This window comes from Bactrocera oleae, chromosome 5 (assembly GCF_042242935.1).
Source record: "Bactrocera oleae isolate idBacOlea1 chromosome 5, idBacOlea1, whole genome shotgun sequence".
NCBI classification, from domain to species: domain Eukaryota; kingdom Metazoa; phylum Arthropoda; class Insecta; order Diptera; family Tephritidae; genus Bactrocera; species Bactrocera oleae.
Genome location: NC_091539.1, coordinates 55,171,010 through 55,191,980, shown reverse-complemented (window position 1 = coordinate 55,191,980; position 20,971 = coordinate 55,171,010). Strand labels below are relative to the sequence as shown.

The 20,971-nt window shown below is 38.5% G+C and overlaps 2 protein-coding genes across 2 annotated transcripts; one reads left to right on the top strand and one right to left on the bottom strand.

Moving 5' to 3' along the window:
- The first annotated feature begins 73 nt into the window (after positions 1-73).
- Positions 74-17,131, top strand: Dhc16F (Dynein heavy chain at 16F). Its single transcript, XM_014231977.3, has 39 exons — positions 74-481; positions 1,226-1,572; positions 1,633-1,740; positions 1,814-1,958; positions 2,126-2,309; positions 2,371-2,432; positions 2,500-2,604; positions 2,715-2,810; positions 2,870-3,000; positions 3,059-3,233; positions 3,401-3,800; positions 3,873-3,983; positions 4,050-4,349; positions 4,416-4,803; positions 5,048-5,324; positions 5,387-5,730; positions 5,791-6,064; positions 6,348-6,800; positions 6,863-7,686; positions 7,749-8,343; positions 8,405-8,554; positions 8,661-8,972; positions 9,034-9,156; positions 9,211-9,294; positions 9,361-10,078; positions 10,142-10,318; positions 10,383-10,649; positions 11,062-11,247; positions 11,322-11,671; positions 11,730-11,871; positions 11,936-12,277; positions 12,350-12,652; positions 12,714-13,072; positions 13,654-13,834; positions 13,894-14,454; positions 14,513-14,706; positions 14,766-15,834; positions 16,170-16,640; positions 16,715-17,131. The coding sequence occupies exons 1-39, from the start codon at positions 183-185 to the stop codon at positions 17,069-17,071; spliced, it is 11,964 nt and encodes a 3,987-aa protein (XP_014087452.2). The 5' UTR covers positions 74-182; the 3' UTR covers positions 17,072-17,131.
- Positions 17,132-17,158: 27 nt separating this feature from the next.
- On the bottom strand, positions 17,159-20,577 carry LOC106615662 (solute carrier family 53 member 1). Its single transcript, XM_014231978.3, has 8 exons — positions 20,499-20,577; positions 20,047-20,439; positions 19,720-19,981; positions 19,294-19,664; positions 18,887-19,229; positions 18,652-18,818; positions 17,530-17,663; positions 17,159-17,459 (listed from the first exon to the last, which is right to left on the bottom strand). Exons 1-8 carry the CDS (start codon positions 20,565-20,567, stop codon positions 17,258-17,260), a joined length of 1,941 nt encoding a protein of 646 aa, XP_014087453.2. The 5' UTR covers positions 20,568-20,577; the 3' UTR covers positions 17,159-17,257.
- Positions 20,578-20,971: the final 394 nt, after the last annotated feature.

Below are 20,971 nucleotides of genomic sequence, written 5' to 3'. Positions count from 1 at the left end.
AAATTGAATTTTGATAATTTTCGGTTTTCAGAAAAAAAGAGAATTATTCTTCATTGAAGAAAAATTGTGAAAATATATAGATATACGACGAATTGAAGAAAAATCGAATAAATATAGAAATATACGACAAATATTTGCAACAGCAATATATAAAGGAATATAAAAACGGAAGACTGCAAATCATGGATCGCAAGAAAATGGAAAAGTTGCGCTCGCAAGCGAAAGAAATGCAAATACGATATGCACCGTTATTGGGGAAGAAGGCGACATTTCATGCCAATTTGCCGCAAGTCAGCAGACGTGCAAGCGCCATAGACAACAAAACATCACGTCCAACGGTCGCCATGAAGACAGGTGCATCTCTTATACCGGATTTGAATAAACTGATTAATCGCGCGCGCGAATATCCTGATGACCGCTTCATCTATTTGACTTATATGCTCAGCAAATCCAGTGAATATTTCACGCCCTACAGTTTGATGTGAGTAGTGTTGTATTTGCAAAGAATGAAATATCGTTTGTGGTGAAAATATATTTCGGCGGCGAGACATTCAGATGCAGATTGATATATATATTTTTTTTTCAAATTAAAAATTACTTCAATGCCTTTTTTGTGTGAATATATAAACATAAAATGTTGCCTACATTTAGGATGCATATAAATTATGTGCAACAAGCGCCTTTTTCCTGTAAAATTTATAGAGAAATATGCGCTTTATTTTATAGTAAATCTTTGATTTGGTACGTCGGTTATCTCAAGAACATCTGCGGAACCGCTAGGATATTTAGGAATCATATTTTTATATAGCACATGAAAATAACTAGATAAGATTATTTAAGAAATTAAAGGCTGATAGAAAACAAATTTTTGAAGTTTTCTCTTACACTTCCTGATATTTCGAAAGTATAGTTGAGACTATAATGGGTTTTTAAAGCATTTTGAGATTTCTAAGTCAAAAGTGTGCAATCTTGAGACATTTCACGTTTTTGCGAATAGAGATTACCAAATATTATATTAGTATAATAAATTTAGATGGCGTTACTTTTTCTGCAGCCATTATCTTAAACTTCGAACTTAAAAGTTATCAACTACAGGCATGATTAGACAGCTTTTGTGACCTCTTAAATTGAAATTTTCGCACCAGTTCCACTTTGTCCTCATTTTAATGTTGCATAATTCTTTCCAAACCATAAATCATTTATATTTCCAACCTCATACCAACAGGCAAGTGGAGTATGCAGATTTACCGAATAAACACCAATACTTCACGATGAGCCGACATGGCGTTACCTATTGGCATTTGTCTGAGAACTTTTTCACGCCACTCACGCAATGGCAACAAGAGTTTCAACAATTTTTGAGTATCATAAAGATACATAGTTTTGCCGTGTTTCGCGTGTGGAAGGGTTTCAAGGTCTGGGAGAAGACAGTGAAATGGCGTAAGCAGAATGATGCACGGAATTACTTGAGGGAGCATCTTTTCATTGCGATACCACCACTAGCCAAGGCGATTCTACAGTTTCGCGCCGACATTGTACAGTTGAACAAGTTGTCCTTTCTTAATGTCGCAGGTAATATTTCATAACTGTTTTTAGTTATTATTTGTACCGTTATTTTAATTAAAATTTCAGTCATCGAAGAATGGCATCCATTTTATTTTCTGGAGACGCAAATGCGCGTATATGAACGCATGAAATCGACACTGCGCGAGTTCCACGATCGTTCCAAGACGACGTTATGTGAGTTTTCGTATACCGAAATGTGAAAATTAATATTAATTTTATTTAATTTTGGTTTTCTCGATGACCCCAGTTGAAGCCTGCACTGCAGCCATAGTTCAACGTGGTTTCTTCCCCACGGACGAAATCAATTTCTTTCCATCTATTAAGAAAATGAAAGAAGCCATGAATTTTACGGACCGTGCGAAGAAGCGGAATTTTTGCAAAATGCTCTCTAAGTAAGTTTAGGAAATTGTATTTGATGAAATACTTTTTCATTTTGAAATCAATTTAATAGTAAGTTGAGAAGTGCAAGTTCCTTTTTTTTGGGACCGGTTATATTATTCTTGTGACACTCATCTTGAAAATTAGAAATCTAAAACCTTCTTTCGAATTAATTTTTCAGCTTTCTCAGCTATTGTGACAATTTAATGTATCATATGTTACATCAGCTGACCGCAAAGAGCTTTCGTGCATTGGTTGAATCAATGGCGATGCATCACAAAATCGCACCAACTATGGAAGAACTGCAAGAGAACCAAAGGCTAGATGAACAAATCGAAGTGCCGCGGCCGGAAAGTATACCAGCGGTACTACAATACAAATTAACTCAGATGAAACGGGTATTCATATAGTCTTCTCTTATTATAGAATCCATTCTTCGTCGCTGAGCTTTATATGCTAACGGATCGTATTGATGTGGACCCCTCCGAGTAAAAAAAAAAGCACTCTAGTAATATATTTATTTTAATAATTTAACTTTTGATTTTTTGTTCACAGAGAGGTGCTGAAGCACATTTTCCAACGTATATCTTCGTTGATTTTGGAGACAGTTACCGAAATGGAAAACTATACGGATGACAAACTTTTTAACCAATATACAGAGTATGTAATTTATACAATTGATTTCTCTTCACTGTGGCTCTCTTTTTCTCACAATCTCTTTCTTTCTATTACTCCGTTTTTCTCGCTCAATCATCTGATATATATTTAAGACCTTCTATCATGGGCCGACAGGAGGAACGCTTAGCAATGACCGCACCAGATTTGAACTTTCTCTTACGCACCGATGTTCAATTACAAACCGATCGGTGAGTATTTCCCTGTACATAATGTTAAATATTAAATAATCAAATTATCTTTCTCTCAGCAAACTTATATTCGCTTACATTCGCAACGCATATGAAAAGGCAATGCTCTATGCCGAACGTTTCGAAAATATACGCACCAATTATGAAATAGATATGACGACAGATCCGAAGTTGCTTACATCGGAGCGAGGTTGGTATTTTCTAAAATTATTTTGTTTCTTTGATCCAATTCATATTTTATGCTTCAGATTTGGATGCATTGAGAGCTTACTGTAATCGTTACTGCAATAATGTACGCGCTTTGGATGGCATATTATCAGTAGTTAATTTAGGGCTCTTAAAGTTGACCCAATCGAGCTTCAAGGAAACCGTTACCCCGATCTGTCATAGTCTAACAAATGTACTTGCCACTTATATACCAAAGTAAGTACAGAATCAACAGCCAAAAAAGATGTGGATACTAATCTCTAGTGAAATTTTAACCACTGAAATATTACTTAAGAATTTTGCGATATCTTGCAGCTCTGAAACACAGATTATCTAGATTCAGTTTAGTCTGAATCGACTAACAATTCTACAATATTTTACAGACTAGCTGCCGACGAGGTAGATCGTATTACTCAAGAGGCACATGATGTCATCAGTCTCATACGCACCGAACCAGAAACCACTTTGGAAATTGTCGAACATATACGTATGCTAGAGCGTATTGATGAAGATTTTACAAAGCTTTTCGCGGATATCGACTATGCGCATGATCTCTTCATGATCATTAAAGAATTCGAAATACCATGCGATGATGAGAGGCGCGAAGACTATATGGATTGCGAAGATCTGGTGAATAGAGGTTATGATATGCTGAAGGAGGCACAAGCGAAGCGATCCGATTTCATAAAACAGTTAGACGAACGCATGCTAGCCGATATTGAGATATTGTATCAAGAGATACATGAAATAGCGCTCTCGGTGCAAGTCCCTGAACTATTAGATGTAAGTTAGCAGGAGGAAATAATTTTTAGAGCTTTTTGAATAGCCTAAATTGGTTTCTATTCTCATAAACAGTTACAAACCGGCAGTGCCAAAGCAAAGAGCATGTTGGACGACTTGTTCAAGCGGCTTAGCGACTGTAAAGAGCGTGCTGAAGAATATATTGGCTATCAAAAGGAGTTCAAGGTAATGGAAGCAGAGTTATAAAAAATCTATGAAATTGAAGCTGACTCCTATTACTCTTAAACACAGATTGACATATCGCAATTTTTCGAAATGGACAATACATTCCAAGAAATCCGTCTACGCACCAATTTATGGCAATCCCTAGACGAATGGTTTGCCGCTTTAGATACTTGGGTCGATACCGAATTCAATAACTTAAATGTGGAAGATATGAATAATTTGAATATGAAAATAATTAAAAACTGTCTGCAATTCGAGAAATATTTACCACCGAACAATATAGTACCCAAAATGAAAAACTCTGCCGAAGAGTTTAGACAAAAGCTGCCAGTAATTGGTTTCTTACGAAATCCCAACTTAAAGGCGGTAAATTCACGTTTTTTAATTCTGTATCGATATAACATTTCAAATATAATTTTCTTTTAAACATAGCGTCATTGGAACGATATAGAGACTGCACTGAATATACGCGTATTTCAAGAAGAGGGCATACGTATAGCCACATATGAGGCAGCTGGCGCCTTCGAACCCGAGAAAGCCGCTATACTGATGGAAATTTCATCACAGGCTACCGGCGAGTCGCAACTCGAAGCAATGCTGAAAACTATTGAAAATATTTGGAAGGAAACGGAATTGGCGATCGTCAACCATCACGATCAAAAGGACGTATTCATACTTGCCGGAACGGAGGAATTGCAAGTAATCTTGGATGATTCGACAGTGAACATCAATACAATAGCTGCTTCCAAGTTTGTCGGACCGATAAAATCCAAAGTTGAAGAGTGGATCGAGCTGATGGAATTGTTTAACGAGATGTTAGGTAAAAATATAAGATCTTTAAAATTTAGATTTTTACTACCTTGCTGATCTCAGTCCTATATATATAGACTAAAAGAGATAGACACGTAAGGCCATTAAATAATATAACTACCATTATTCCTTTCATGAAAATGAGAAGCAACTAGGTTTAATTCCCTCTCTCTAACCTTATCGTTTCCTTTGAAATTTGACATGCGCTTCTTTATTTATGCATCTACTAATTTACTCTTTATTTCCATGCAAAGAGGTCTGGTTGAATTGTCAAACAACATGGATATACTTGGAAGCGATATTCTCCTCTCCCGATATACAACGTCAGTTGCCGCAAGAGGCGAAAATGTTTTTCACTGTCGACAAAAGCTTCAAAACTATTATGCGTAATGCGAAAAAGGTTGCGTTAGCGTTGCCTGTAATGACCGATCGCAATACGTTCGATGAAATTAATGAAAATAACCGACTGCTAGACTTGATTAGCCACGGTCTGGAGGCGTATCTCGAAGTGAAGCGTGTGGTCTTCCCAAGGTAATATAAATTTTCTAATTTTTTTAGGGTTATAATATTTTATTTTATCCTTCTAATTTCAGGTTCTACTTCTTATCCAATGATGAGCTGCTCGAGATTTTAGCGCAGACACGTGTGCCACAGGCTGTTCAGCCGCACTTACGCAAATGTTTTGACGCCATCTATCGGCTGGAGTTCGGTCAGAAGGAGAGCGGCGATGGTGGCAAAATGATATCAACCAATGATATTATTGCCTTCATTTCGCCTGAAGGTGAAAAGCTGCTCTTCGGTAAAGGTCTAAAAGCACGCGGTGCCGTGGAAGAGTGGCTTAGCAAGGTCGAAGAGGCAATGTTTATTGCCGTCAAGCGATATATGCGCTTCGGTTATCAATGTTATCCGGCTAAGGAGCGTGATGAGTGGTTTCAGGGTAACAATTTGTTTTCGATTTTGAAATTTTAAAATTTAAAAAAAAAAATCTTCTTTTCAGACCATCCAAATCAGGTAGTATTAACTATATCCCAGCAACAATGGGCTGCCGATGTTCATTTTATTTTGGATAGCCCAAGAGCGGATCCATCCTTCAAGGTCAAAAAAATGAAAGAATTTGAAAAGAAATGTTTCAAAAACTTAGCTGCCTTAGCGGCTCTAACTCGAAAGGATATAACTTCTTTGCTGCGTAAAGTACTTTGTGCGCTCATAACAATCGATGTGCATGCCAAGGATTCGGTAACACTTTTAATTGATAAGGAAGTAACGAAAAAGTGAGTTTTTGCACATCGTTAAGAATATTGAATATGAGGAATGAAATTAAGTAGTCCTCCTAAAATCCGTGATTTTACTTTTTAATATTTAGAACATCAATTAGAAACATCTTAAGCTTTCTACACTTAGTTTTTGTATTAGACACTATCCCATTTCCCACTTTATTGTGGGGTAAACTTCTCAGACCTTTGTTCGAATTTATGTTAAGACCACAATCACTTTGCAGAATATATTTTTTAACCGCAAAAATATATCAATATTAATAGAGTTTTTCTTCCTTAGCACTGACTTCAACTGGCTGAAGATGTTGCGTTTCTACTGGAGCTTTGACACCGACAGCGTCTATACACGCATGGCATCTGCCAATATACCATATTACTATGAATACCTGGGTGCTGGTGGTGTACTAGTACTAACACCACTAACAGATCGCTGTTACCTCTGCTTGATGGGTGCTTTACAAATGGACTTGGGTGGGGCACCGGCGGGACCAGCAGGTACGGGTAAAACGGAAACAACCAAGGATTTAGCCAAAGCAGTGGCCAAACAATGTGTTGTCTTCAATTGCTCTGAGGGCCTAGACTATAAAATGATGGGACGCTTCTTCTCTGGTTTGGCGCAATGTGGCGCTTGGTGTTGCTTTGACGAATTCAATCGTATTGATATCGAAGTATTATCCGTCATTGCGCAGCAATTGATTACTATACGAAATGCCAAAGTAATAAATGCTAAACGGTAAGAATGTGTCTCGGTATAGATCTTAGTTACATGTAGTAATGAGCTTTAACCCTTCGCAGTTTCATCTTTGAGGGACGTGAGATTAAGCTGAATAAATCTTGCGCCGTTTTTATCACCATGAATCCTGGCTATGCCGGACGCACAGAGTTGCCCGATAATCTAAAGGCGCTCTTCCGTCCCATGTCTATGATGGTGCCGGATTACGCACTTATATCTGAGGTTATTTTATACTCAGAGGGTTTCGAATATCCGAAAATTCTCGCACATAAGATGGTGCAAATGTACAAGCTGTGCAGCGAGCAGCTCAGTCAGCAGAATCACTACGATTTCGGCATGCGTGCGGTTAAGTCGGTATTGGTCATGGCAGGCGCTTTGAAACGTGCCGCGCCTGATCAAAGTGAAGATATAACACTAATCGCCGCACTGCGTGACTCGAATATACCGAAGTTTTTGGCTGAGGATGCCGGCCTCTTTCGTGGTATACTTAGCGATTTGTTTCCGGGTGTCGAATTGCCGGATTCATCACATCCAGATTTGGAGAAAGGTATGATCGAGGGTCTTAAGTTAAAAAATCTACAACCAGTGGCAATCACGCTACGTAAAGGCATACAGTTATATGAGACAATGTGTGTACGCTGGGGTGTCATGTTAGTGGGGCCGACAGGTGGCGGTAAAACGGCAGTACTCCACAATTTGGCTTTTGCATTGAATTATTTGTATGAGAATGAGATTCCAGGTCCCTACTTTCGGCCAGTCACCATGCAAACTATGAACCCAAAAGCGGTACATATTAATGAGTTGTATGGTTATGTGGATTCAAAGACGCTTGAATGGCAAGACGGTTTACTAGGCTTGGCAGTGCGTACGGCAGTGAATTGTGAAGGTAAAATAGTCTAAAGCTTATATAACAAATGTATCATAAACTCATGCTTTTCTACCACGCAGAGGAAATACATCAGTGGATCATATGCGATGGTCCCGTCGATGCTGTGTGGATTGAAAATTTAAATACCGTACTGGACGACAATAAAATGTTGTGCCTAGCGAACTCCGAACGCATAAAATTAACCTCGTGGGTACATATGGTTTTCGAGGTACAAGATTTAGCACAAGCCTCACCTGCTACAGTTTCACGTTGTGGCATGGTTTATGTTGATCCCGATGATTTGGGTTGGCTGCCCTTAGTCGATTCGTGGAAAGCAAGCGATGCTCAGAGTAAACTTACCGCTGAACAAATGGAATTTCTCTACTCGCTTTTTATCAAATATTTCGATAAGAAATTGAAATGGGCCAACAAATATGGTACCTACATGATTCATCAGGTTACAAGTGCCAAGGTTTGTCTACTCTGTGAACTATTGGCTTCTCTGATCGAGCAGAAGAAGTGGATTAATAGCACGCAGAATGAGTATAGACCGCTTCTGAGTAAAATGTTTGGTTGGTCTGTTCTATGGGCGGTGGCTTCCAACTTCAAAGACGCCGAGAAGGACGGTTTCGAACGAAAGATTAGAGAAATTGTGGCAGATGATCCGAACTTTGGGTAAGTTGATAGGCATTAGTTTTAAAGTCAGTTTTTAATGAATAATCTCCTACGAATTCAGCTTTCCTCCTGGCACACTCTGGGATTACTATATCAGTATGGAGACCATGAGGTGGGAAAATTGGAATGCCATAATTGATAAATTTGTTTTTGATCCTGAAATGAAATATTTCGATATGCAAGTACCAACTGTTGACACTACCAAGTATGGGTAAGTTGAGAGCTATCAAATATAACAAATTCGGTACTTATTGTAGAGATATAGTTCTTGTTCCCAATGTTTAATTAAAAATATTCAATTTCTTCATATGCTTTAGCTATGTGTCAGAGTTGCTTTTCATGCGCAGATTCCCCGTTATGTTTACGGGTGACACAGGTGTCGGCAAATCTGTCCTTGCTATCTCAGTACTAAAGAAACTATCAAAAGGCAACATAGTGCCAGTGCTGCTTAATTTCTCAGCACAAACGGGCAGCTTGCGGACCCAGGAAATGGTTGAGGCTCAATTGGAAAAACGAAAGCGTACACAGCTCAGTGCACCTTTTGGCAAAATGGTGATCGTTTTCATAGACGATGTGAATATGCCCAAGTTGGATACGTACGGCAGTCAACCAGCAATTGAGCTCTTGAGGTAAGAGGGAAGCACATTTCTCAAAATTCTTGTTATTCTACAAACATTTTTTTTTTGATAGGCAATTTTTAGATTTCAAAGGTTTATACGATCGTGAAAAGCTCTTCTGGAAGGAGATATTGGATGTGGTACTTGGTTGTGCCTGCGCACCACCAGGTGGTGGACGAAATCCTCTTACGCCACGGTAAATAAAACTAGTCTTGCCAAGTATTCTCATTAAACCTTGCACATTCCGCAGCTATGTACGACACTTCGCGCTGTTCTCACTGCCTAAACCGAATAACGACACCTTGACAACTATATTCGCTGGAATACTTACAGGGTGAGTATTATTTTATCGTGGTTCTTAATTTTTTAGTATTTTTCTACACGAAACTTTTTTTTATAGCTTTCTGGACTCCTTCTCATCTGTCATACGTCCACTCTCCATACCAATAGTCAACGCTTGTGTCGATGTTTACTCGAGAATTGCCAACGAAATGTTGCCAACCCCTGATAAATCTCATTATATATTTAATTTGAGAGATTTATCCAAATGTGTACAGGGTATTCTACAAGCGAGCAATACGCACTACAATCAAGAAATACAAATTCTGCGCCTTTTCTTTCATGAGACAACACGTGTCTTTCACGATCGTTTGATCAACGATGAGGATAAGGGCATATTTAATAATATAATGCATGAAGTTTGTTTGAAACATTTCAATAGAGAAGTTTTAAAGAAAGACGAACCACCTATACTATTCGGTGATTTCATGGTATTTGGTAAGCCCAAAAACGAACGCATCTATGAAGAGATCAGTGATCATAAGAAGTTGGAGAGCATTCTCAACGACTACATTGAGGATTACAACTCGATGACTGGTAAGAGTATGCGTTTGATACTCTTTCAGGATGCTTTGGAGCACACTGTGCGTTTAGCACGCTTGCTGCGTAGTGATCGCGGTTATGGTTTGTTAGTGGGTGTGGCTGGCATGGGTAAGCAATCTTTAACGCGGCTCGCTGCCCATGTTAATGAGTATAAATGTTTGCAAATCGAATTGAAACGAAACTATGATATAAATGGATTTCATGAGGATCTAAGACTCATCTATCGTTTTGCGGGCGTGAGTTACTAATGTTGTATAAAATCTTTTAACTACTAATCCATGAGTATACATTTTTTCCAGATTGAAAACAACCCGGTAGTCTTCTTAATGATCGACACCCAAATTGTCGAAGAAGAGTTCTTAGAAGATATAAACAATATGCTTAATTCGGGTGAGGTGCCGAATCTCTTTGAAGGTGACGACTATGAGAAAGTAATACTAGATGCACGCGAAGCTTGTAATGCCGCAATGGCTGGGGTATATTTATCTTTGGATTATTTTTGAGTCATATTATTAAGAGTATTTTCTGCTATCTTTATAGGGTTGTAGTCGTGATGAAATCTATAAATTTTTCATCAATCGCGTACGCAATAATCTACATGTAGTGCTCTCTATGAGTCCGGTTGGTGACGCGTTTCGTCGGCGTTGTCGCATGTTTCCCTCATTAGTCAACTGCACTACCATTGATTGGTTCTCAAATTGGCCTACGGAGGCTTTATATTCTGTGGCTTTGGGCGTGTTACAAGATATTGCGCGTGATAAAAAAGATCGTGTCGCCTTGGCAAGCACTACGGTCTTTATGCACAAAGTAAGTGAATTTTCAATTAAATTTATAAAAATATTTAGGATTTTAATAATTTTAATACGTTTGCAATGCTGGATCGCTTCAGAAAGTTCTGTTGTAAGGCTGACTTTACAAACTTTCTAATTTTGAAAATTATGGTACATTATCTTCAAAAGCTCTGAAGACTAGTTCATTAAACAGGAATGGGGCTCGGAGTCTAAGAGATCATATTTAAACCTTTTTCTGTCCTTATATGGTAAATTTCGAAATCTTCCGTAATGGGTTGGACTGAACCTATCATGATTCCAAATCCTAAAATTATTCACCTGACAAATTTACTACATTAAAAATAATAACCTACCATCGCACCTCTGGAGTTCCATCTTCGAAATCACTACAATGTTTTTAATCGATTACATTTATCTTTTCCCCACAGACTGTTGAAGAAGCTTCGGTACGCTTTTACAAGGAAATGAAGCGACATTACTACACCACACCAAGCAGTTATTTGGAACTGCTGAAGCTGTATCAAAATTTATTAAAGGTTAAATCCGATGAGATAATCGCTAAACGAAAACGTATTGCCAATGGCTTGAATAAAATTTTGGCGACTAATGACATTGTAAGCTTCCGCTTAGTAAAGACACAACATTTCAATTTCTATCATTAATTTTTCCCCATCAACACTCTTCACAGATTGCTGTAATGCAAAAAGAACTGGAGGTTATGGTGCCACAATTAGACGAAAAGTCTGCTATCATGAAACAATTGGTTGATCGTCTGAACTTCGACACGAAACAAGCCGATCAAGTAAAAGAGGGGGTTATGCGTGATGAGAATGTAGCGAAAGAGAAGGCTGCCGTTTGCAAAGTGATCTCAGATGATGCTAATAAAGATTTGGAAATCGCTATGCCCGCCTTACGTGACGCCGATGAAGCGTTAAAGAACTTGACTAAAGCAGATATTAATGAATTAAAGTCCTTTACTACACCGCCCGCTCTGGTACAGTTCACCATGGAAGCGGTTTGCATTTTGATGGGCTCCAAGTATGATTTCCTTATAGGAAATTATTTCGACTTTATAATTTAAAAATCGTATTTGTAGAACCGATTGGGCTTCCGCTAAACGCATCATGGCTGATGTGAACTTCTTGAAACGTCTCTTTGAGTATGATAAGGAACACATTAAGGAAGATGTGCTCAAGAAACTAAAGAAATATATTGAGCACAAAGACTTTTTGCCTGCGGTAAATATACTTAACTTCTTAAATTTCGCTCGCCTTATATTTTTTTTTACTTTCTCTTCTACAGAAATTGGAAAAGGTCAGCAAAGTTGCCTCGTCAGTTTGTATGTGGGTTATCGCTATGGATAAATTCTCTAAAGTCTATAAAGTGGTCGAGCCGAAATTGAAGCGCAAGGAAGCGGCGGATGCTGAGCTCAAAGCCATCATGACGGTACTCAAGCAGAAACAAAAGGAATTAGCTGCCGTTGAGGCTAAAATACAAGCGCTGCAAGAAGACTTGGAAGAGAAAAATCGTGAATTTAAAACTATACAAGATGCGGTAGATTTGACTTATGGACGCATCAATCGCGCCGGACGTCTAACGTCTGCGCTGTCTGAAGAGGAAATACGTTGGAAGGAAACTGTGAAGGTAATGATCCCGTATGGTATTTTACTAAAAAGTTTTCTTATTTCACATTATAGCATTTCCATTTCATTGCAGACCCTAACACAAGATTTACAATGTGTACCGGGTGATGTGTTGGTATCAGCGGCTTGCGTCGCCTATCTTGGTGCCTTTTCAACGCAATATCGCGACGAAATGTGTACACAATGGGTTATCAAATGTCAGGAGCAACAAATACCTTCAAGCGGTGAATTCTTTTTACTTAAAGTGCTCGGCGATCCATATGAAATGCGTCAATGGACCATGGATGGTCTACCTAAAGATACGGTTTCAATTGAGAACGGTCTCTATGCTACACGCGCACTGCGCTGGCCGCTAATGATTGATCCACAAGAGCAGGTGCGTAATAATTTGTTTACATTTATTTGTCAAAGATTGACTCTTTGTGTATCATTTCCAGGCTAATCGTTGGATTCGCAATATGGAAAAGGCAAGCGGTCTTATAGTATGCAAAATGACTGACGGCTCTTTACTGCGTACTTTGGAAAATGCTGTGCGTCAAGGATTTCCGGTGTTGCTTGAAGATATCGATGAAAATATTGATCCATCTATTCGTCCAATTCTACAGCGCGAAACTTATGTGCACGAGGGGCGTGTCTATTTGAAGTTGGGCGATGTAGTCATTGACTACGATCCACACTTCAAGCTTTACATGACTACGAAATTAGCGAATCCTCATTATTTGCCTGAGATTTGTATTAATGTGACATTGGTGAACTTCTTGGTGACAGAGAGTGGACTGGAAGATCAACTGCTGGCGTAAGTTCGTACAAGATCTGGTGCTTTTGTGAGGTCCTTAGGGTTGGCAACGTTTAAAGCACTAAGAAATTTTTGCAATGCTAAGCTGAACATAGGCATTAAAATTTTGCATTGTAAAATCTGTAAAAATGTAAGCTCTAAAAATTATTTCTTAATGAATTGTACAAGGTCTGGGATTCGAAGTTATCCTATAAATCCTGCACATTTTTGAGACAATGAGTATTAGTTGTCGGACCCTTTTTCCCATAAAATAGTAAAGCTGACTTTGAGATTCTTAAATAAACCTGAGAACCGAGACGGTCAGCAAGGTATTAGCTTTTCTTAGTCCCCACAAAACGCTCGATACAACTGGTGTCTCATCCATTTTTATAAAAAATACAATTTTTTATGGATTCAATAATGACAGGCATGTAAATGTTATTTGAAAAAGCATACTTAGGTCATGATAAAAAATAAACCTCAAAGAATAGATTCCCCAATTTTGCCGCGATAAATAGTACATGTGAAATGTCCACTTACATTACGGTCTGTTGTCAACTTATTCTTTTTAACATATACTCTAACTTTTTTTTACATTATAGTGATATCGTAGCCATTGAACTACCGGCAATGGAAATTCAGCGTAATGATCTGATAGTCAAAATCAACACAGACAAGCAACAGTTATTGGCTTTGGAGGATAAAGTACTAAAATTGCTTTACAACTCACAAGGAAATATTTTGGATGACGAGGAGTTGGTTGAAACGCTCAATGATGCCAAGGTAATCGCTCCTTTACACACTTTTCTTTATGGACTTTTTTCTCACATTCTCGCTTTCAGGAAACTTCATTAATTATTGCCACTCGGCTCATCGATACAGAAGAAACAGAGAAAGTCATAACGGCCACACGCGAAAAATACCGTTCGCTGGCTTCACGCGGTGCTATACTTTACTTTGTTGTAGCTGGTTTGGCTGATGTTGATCCTATGTATCAGTACAGCTTGAAGTACTTCTCACAAGTGTTTTGTAATGTCATACGTCAAGATCATCCGAAGCAAACAATCGAGGAGCGCATAAGTCAATTAAAACTGGATGAGTTGAAGGCGATTTTCGAAAATGTTTCACGTGGTCTATTTGAAAATCATAAAATTATATTTAGTTTTCTATTAGCGACGGCAATCGAAAAACAGGAGAGTCGTATATCGCAAGCCGACATGAACTTTCTGACACGCGGTCGAGTGGGCGCCGTACCTTACAAAGAAAAGCCAAGCAATATTTCTCTAACAGACGAAGACTGGGAAACTTGCCTGTTTCTGGAAGAAGAATTGCCAGCTTATTTCAAAGACTTTCCGGCGGCCTTAACTAAACCTTTTTATCTGGAAATACTCAATACCAGAGAGGTGATTTATCGCTATAGTAAAGCTGGTTAGTCTATTGTATTGATGTACTTTGTTATAGGTTTTCAACTTTACCAGCTCAAGAGAACAACCAGTTGATACGTGGAACAAACGTTTAACAATTTTTCACAAGCTCATGTTTATACGCGTTTTCCGACGCGAGCGTTTTCTGCTACACGTTGTACTATACTTAACGGCTACCGTTGGTAAATACTTCACGGAAACGTCTGCGGCAGGCAGTCAACTGAAAACTGTGTATGTACCGCATTTAAAACCAAAATTTGAAATTAATCTCAATCTTTTCGCTTTCTTAGTTTTGCGGATACCAATAGCATCACACCAATGGTCTTTGTGCTCTCCACTGGCTCAGATCCAATGGCTGCTTTTCTCAAGTTTGCCGATGAAATGAAATATATGGATAAATTCTATTCAATATCACTGGGACAAGGACAAGGGCCCATCGCTGAGAGTTTAATTGAGAAGAGCTTGCGTCTCGGCCACTGGGTATTCTTACAGAACTGTCATTTGGCTACATCATGGATGCGTCAAATGGAAACTATTGTGCGTAACATCACGTTGGGTATTAGCAAGGCACACGACGATTTCCGTTTATTCCTCTCGTCTATGCCAACAAAGAGCTTTCCCATCAGCGTACTACAAAATTCTGTAAAACTAACCAATGAACCACCCAAGGGCATAAAAGCCAATGTTTTGGGTGCACTTAATGATTTGGAAAGAACTTTCTTCGAAAAGCATGCATTACATGAGAAGTGGCGTGCTATTGTCTTTGGCCTATGTATGTTTCATGCGGTCATCCTGGAGCGTCGCAAATTCGGTCCACTCGGCTGGAATATTATGTACGAATTCAATGAAAGCGATCGTGATTGTGGTCTAAAAACATTGGAGTTCTTCATAAATCGCCAGAAAGTGGAAGAAATTCCATGGGATGCAATATTTTATATAAATGGCGAGATCACATGGGGTGGACGTGTGACTGACTATTGGGATCAACGTTGCCTGAAAACAGTATTGAAAACGTTCTCGTCACCAAGAATTATCGAACCAGGCTATAAATATTCGCGTGGTGATCCCTACTATTGCGATCCACAAAGATTTACCGTTGATGAATATATACATTATGTACAGAACTTTCCAACTATTGAGGATCCGGAGATCTTTGGCATGAATCAAAATGCAAATATTGTTTTTCAGACGCAGGAAACGAATTTCTTTATTAGCACACTGTTGTTGGGACAGCCACGCGCGGCGGCAGACGAAGGACAAGCGGAGGAAAACGAGACGGCGCTGGATGTCATTCGTTATATACAAGGCGTGCTGCTAACGAAAATAAAACGTGATGAACTACACGAGTCGCTGACAGTTGTAAGTTAGTTATTAGTTGTAGATTTGACTGTAGTATATCAGGATAATCGAAAGACCGTTTGAAGTTCTGAAAACATCCACATATAATACATATATGTATATGCTTCAGTGCAATATCAAGTGATCGGGACTTATTCTAGTGAGGTTCTAGTAGAGGTTGATTGACTTCAGTCAAGGTTAAGGCGATCGGATGCGAGCCGAAAGCGTAGAGTAGTTCAAATTTTCATATTTTATTCCACATTTCCAATTACCAGTGGTATACTATTTTAAACTCCATACAACAAAAAATTTTCAAATACAACAAAATTTACACTGATTTCCTTTGTACATTTCAGTTGGATGCCAAGGGACAACTACCCTCGTTAACTACTGTGTTGGTGCAAGAGATCGATCGTTATAATATTAGCTTGAAAATAGTACACGACAGTCTCATAAACCTCGCTAAAGCTATAAAAGGTCTCGTCGTGATGTCCGAACAATTAGAGGAAGTTTTCAAGGCTCTGCTCACCAATGTAGTACCCAATCTATGGGCTAAGAAAAGCTTTCTCTCCATCAAACCACTCCCAAATTACATCACAGATTTTCAGCGTCGCATTGAATTCATACAAAACTGGGCGCGTAACGGTGGACCACGTTCTTATTGGATTAGCGGTTTCTATTTTCCACAATCTTTTCTCACCGGTTTACTGCAGACGCACGCGCGTAAACGTGTGCTGCCCATTGACTCGCTGAAGATCGACTTTAAAATCTTCGATTGGGTCATTATACAGCAAGCGGTGTTTGAGCGACGCGTTAGCGGCAAGGATGTGAGTCTAAAGTTATCTAAGACTATACGAATTTTGAAATTTTTTTTATTCTATTGTGTTTTTTTTTCTCTTAGTTCGAATCACTTTACGGCTCGCTGCCTGAATCGACTGAAGCTGGCGTCAATGTGCATGGTATATTTATTGAGGCAGCACGTTGGGATTCGCAAAAGGGAGGGCTCTGCGATGCCGAACATGGCGAACTCTTTAGCCGTTTACCGGTTGTACGTTTTATACCGTGCCTGTCCCTAACACCAGGTGATCGTTATGATGCGCCACTCTATAAGACCCAAGCACGTTCTGGTGTACTCTCAACCACTGGCCATTCCACCAATTTCATACTCTCCATATTATTGGAGAGTCGTAGTCCACCTGATTTCTGGATATTACGCGGCACCGCATTGATTTCGGGTGTAGCAGATAATATTTCGTAAATATACTATGTTGATTTTCATATGATCTGATTATTTTAATAAAAAAAATTAAACTGAAAATATTATTTTCGTATTTATTAGGAATAATATATGATGAACATAAAGAAGAATTGGTTTTCTTCCGCATTAAACGATTTAAAAGAGTTTTATCACTCTTGCTCTTTAGTAGCTTTCTCTTTTTCCCATTTAATCCTCCTTTATGTCAATAGCATTACCATTTTCAGGTGAAGATCGATTAGTTGTGCCATCGAGTTCATCCATCATCCGTTGCAATTGGATCTCATCGTCTGGATCAATTGGCGTTACAAATATATCGCGCACAGCACGAAATTTTCCAGCATTGAAAAGGTGTTCATTCTCCAAACGGAAGTAATTCCAGACATAACGTCTAGAAAAATGTATATATATAATATATAGTAAATACATTCCAAGTACTCAAGGCACATAAGTAAGATTACCTAAGCATTTCCAGTCCACTGGCAAGTGAATTACTATGGAATACATTCATATAGCCCTGTTGATATATGTACAGCTTAAGTGCCCAAAATATACGACAGAAACAGTTCTCAATTATGGCAAAGTAATAGAAGCCCTGAAACAAAGTTTTTAGAATGAAGTTAGGTTCAGGCTTTACAACCCGTATATATCCCATAAAATGTAAACAAAAGGGTCATTGACCCCACAAAATTTAAACAAAAAGGTCATTAAGATCTGCTAAATGCAAACAAAGAGTTCATTGACTCCAAACGTAACCAAAGGGTGACCTGGCTAAATGTAAACAAAGGTTGTTAACTTGGCTAAATGTAAACCAAAGGGTCATTTATCACATAAAAAGTAAACAAAGTTTATTGACCTCGGCAAAATCTATACAAAAAGTCACTGGCCTTATCATATGAAAACAAAATGGTTATTGAGACCATAAAATGTAAACGAAATAGGTCGCTGACCCTAGGTAAATGGAGACAAATGTTGTCGACTTAGCTAAACGTACACAAAAGCGTTATTGGCCTCGGCAAGATATAAACTCTGGCGTCATAAACGACAAAGAGGTCATTGACTCGTGCTAAATGTAAACAAAGTAATCATTGACCTCGAGACCTGGTTAAAGGTACATAAAGGCAGGCTGAAGAATTCATATCGTTTAATGAGAGGGCGGTACTAGTTAGACCTAACCTTGAACAGATCCATAGCTCAATAATTTATCGCTGGTGTAGAAATCACGGTTACTCGAGAGGACCGAACTAAGATGTCTATATTTATAGATGTGAATAATTTTCAGAGAGCGATAAGAAATTGCACAAATTGGGCTTCATCCATTTTGAAGCGAAAAACAGATCGTACTGTCTTATTGAAAAGTTTTTGTGTCGAAGAGACCAATCAAAAAATAATAATAAGGATTACTAAAAGTTTTTAAAGTCAAACAAGCAACTTTTTAAAACAAATACTATCTCATCCTACCGAACTTCAAGCTATTAATGTTTCGCAAGTAGCGACTGACAGACAAAGATTCAAAATCTTTAAAGCTGTTTATTTTTTCAATATTATCAAATAACAAGCATATTTCTCCCACTCCCACTCACCGCCGGATAAAGTATTTGATCACGTAGAAAAATATTTTCTCCGCTAAATTTCTTGAACACACCAAAATCCATAATCATATCCCAAACGAGAGTATAAACAGTCTGCACGACGTTCGATATTATAAAGAACCACACAAAGGGATTGTCAAAGAAATATTCATAAGAGTCTAGAAAGATAAAAATAGGTCAAGACAAGAGGACAAGAGTATACTTCACTATATCGCCTTGTACTTACGCCGAGTGCCACACATAAGATAACCGAATAATGCCACAGGAAATGACATCGAATACTTGCCCGCATTCACAATGAACGGGAAAACTTTGCGAGTGTCATGGTAGCGCCGTAAACATTGAGCAAAACGAAACCAAGCGGGAAGCACCAATACTATGGGGAAAAGTAGCTGATTCCGCGCCAAACATGCAGGCGGGTCAGAAGCATTGTTCAAATCAAAATTGGTGCAATAAAAACAGACCGTGTACGCATAATCGACCAGACAATAAGCGAGAGAGTTCAGCTGATCGCCCAACCAGAACTCGGCGAAACCCACGTGAAAAAATGGCGCACATATAACGCGACCCTAGTGGCGGAAAAATGTATTAAGATATGCGAAAGATGTGATTAATACTAAATTCAAGGTGTACCATGACTTTAAGGAACCATTTTCGTGCCGAATAATTCAAAATCGGTAAAGGATTTACTAGAAGTGCAACCATTATGATAAACAGCATTAAAGGGAAGACAAAGCGTGGCGTATGTAAATAGGCCGAGTGTATGAATGCAATCATGGCAATCGTAATGATTACCGCTAAGGCGACAGCCATCTCCATGATATGCGCTGCGGTCAAATATTGACGTGGATCCAATTCGAAAATGAGCACGTGATTAACACCAACTTTGCGCCAACCATATATATTAATGCTAATTAAAGCCAAGTAAATAGCGATGGAGTACGGTGCGCGAAATAGACGTATACAGGCTTCCAAATTTGTCGCATCCAAATCCGTCATATAAACTAAGAGGCATTTGCTGGTGAGTAGCTCACTACCATGGATACACAACGCACTCACGTGAAATACAAAGCGCTGAGAATAATACCACTAGGGCGCCCAAATAAAGCCCAACACGGAAAGATGTCCAAGGATGGTGTACATCCTCGAGCGGTGGTACACGTAGACGCTTCATGGCGCGCTGTCGATCACCACTCTCCAAATAGTTGGTTACAATATCCTCGGTGTCGTGTATTAAATTCATTATCTCACGATTGGTGAAGAAGAATGCGGTATCAACATTTGAATGAAACCACTCTTTGCCTTTGGTATTGCGCAATAACTGAAAATGGGCATGGAGCGAGTTAATAAGAGTTCGATATATATGATCTACAAACTCGTACACACCTTATCGTGCTTCTTTAAGATCTTTCTAAATCCAGTATGATTCAACGATTGATAGTTCTGCAGTAGCACTAGGCTGAGATATAACTCACTAAACGCGAAACGATAGTCTCTTTTCTTCTTCTTTGATAGCACTGTTAAAAGATCTGGTAATGAGACTCGGCCACGTTGTTCAGCTTCACTTAGCGATCTCTTCACTTCACTTATTAAGGCGACGTGTTTGCGTTTAGCTTCAGCTAACTTTTCGGCAAAGAATGTATTGACCTTTTGTAGTTCCATGTCGCAGCGATCGAAGAATTTATCATCGAAAACGGCTTGATATGACTGGATTGCACGTAATTCTGACTGATCGGTGGGCGCATTGTCAACAGCTAATAAGAGCATATCTTTTAATTGCTATAATTGAGGTTATTTCGGCATGATGGGATGGCTTATTTTATTCGACTCTTACTAACCTCATAGTTAATGTATTGACTGCGCCATTCTGGCGTCAATACTGCAGAAAGTCTCTCCGTAAATCTCATTTTCTTTTCAATTAATAACGATGTGTGAAAATATTACTATTTTTTAAGCGATAATATGAAAACACTTTTTTTCAATATTGAGTGATTTCAAAAACTTTTCAAAAGTTTATATGAAAGTTTTATAAACAAAGTACTTTTCCAATCTTTATCAGATGATGATGATAAAATAGTGCATTATTTAAATAAGAAGCATGGCAAACAAATCTGTCAACTTTTGAAATACTTTTAAGAATTTGGAGGACCACGTTTATGACCATCAACAAAAAATGCAACCAAAATCAATAGGAATTTTCAATTTTATTAGTTCAAAATACCACAATAAATAAGGCAAGGTGCCAATAGCCATGTCCATCTTATATAAATTACTTCTGTCTTTATAGAAACGTAAAATTCCAAAAAATTAT

Coding starts and splice junctions, on each gene's coding strand:
- Dhc16F (XM_014231977.3), top strand. CDS start 183: ATGGATCGCAAGAAAATGGAAAAGTTGCGCTCGCAAGCGAAAGAAATG. Junction 11,248..11,321: donor TTTTGGCGACTAATGACATT/GTAAGCTTCCGC, acceptor CACTCTTCACAG/ATTGCTGTAATGCAAAAAGA. Junction 14,455..14,512: donor AAATACTCAATACCAGAGAG/GTGATTTATCGC, acceptor ACTTTGTTATAG/GTTTTCAACTTTACCAGCTC.
- LOC106615662 (XM_014231978.3), bottom strand. CDS start 20,567: ATGAGATTTACGGAGAGACTTTCTGCAGTATTGACGCCAGAATGGCGC. Junction 20,440..20,498: donor GTCAATACATTAACTATGAG/GTTAGTAAGAGT, acceptor CCTCAATTATAG/CAATTAAAAGATATGCTCTT. Junction 19,665..19,719: donor CTCAGCGCTTTGTATTTCAC/GTGAGTGCGTTG, acceptor AATGCCTCTTAG/TTTATATGACGGATTTGGAT.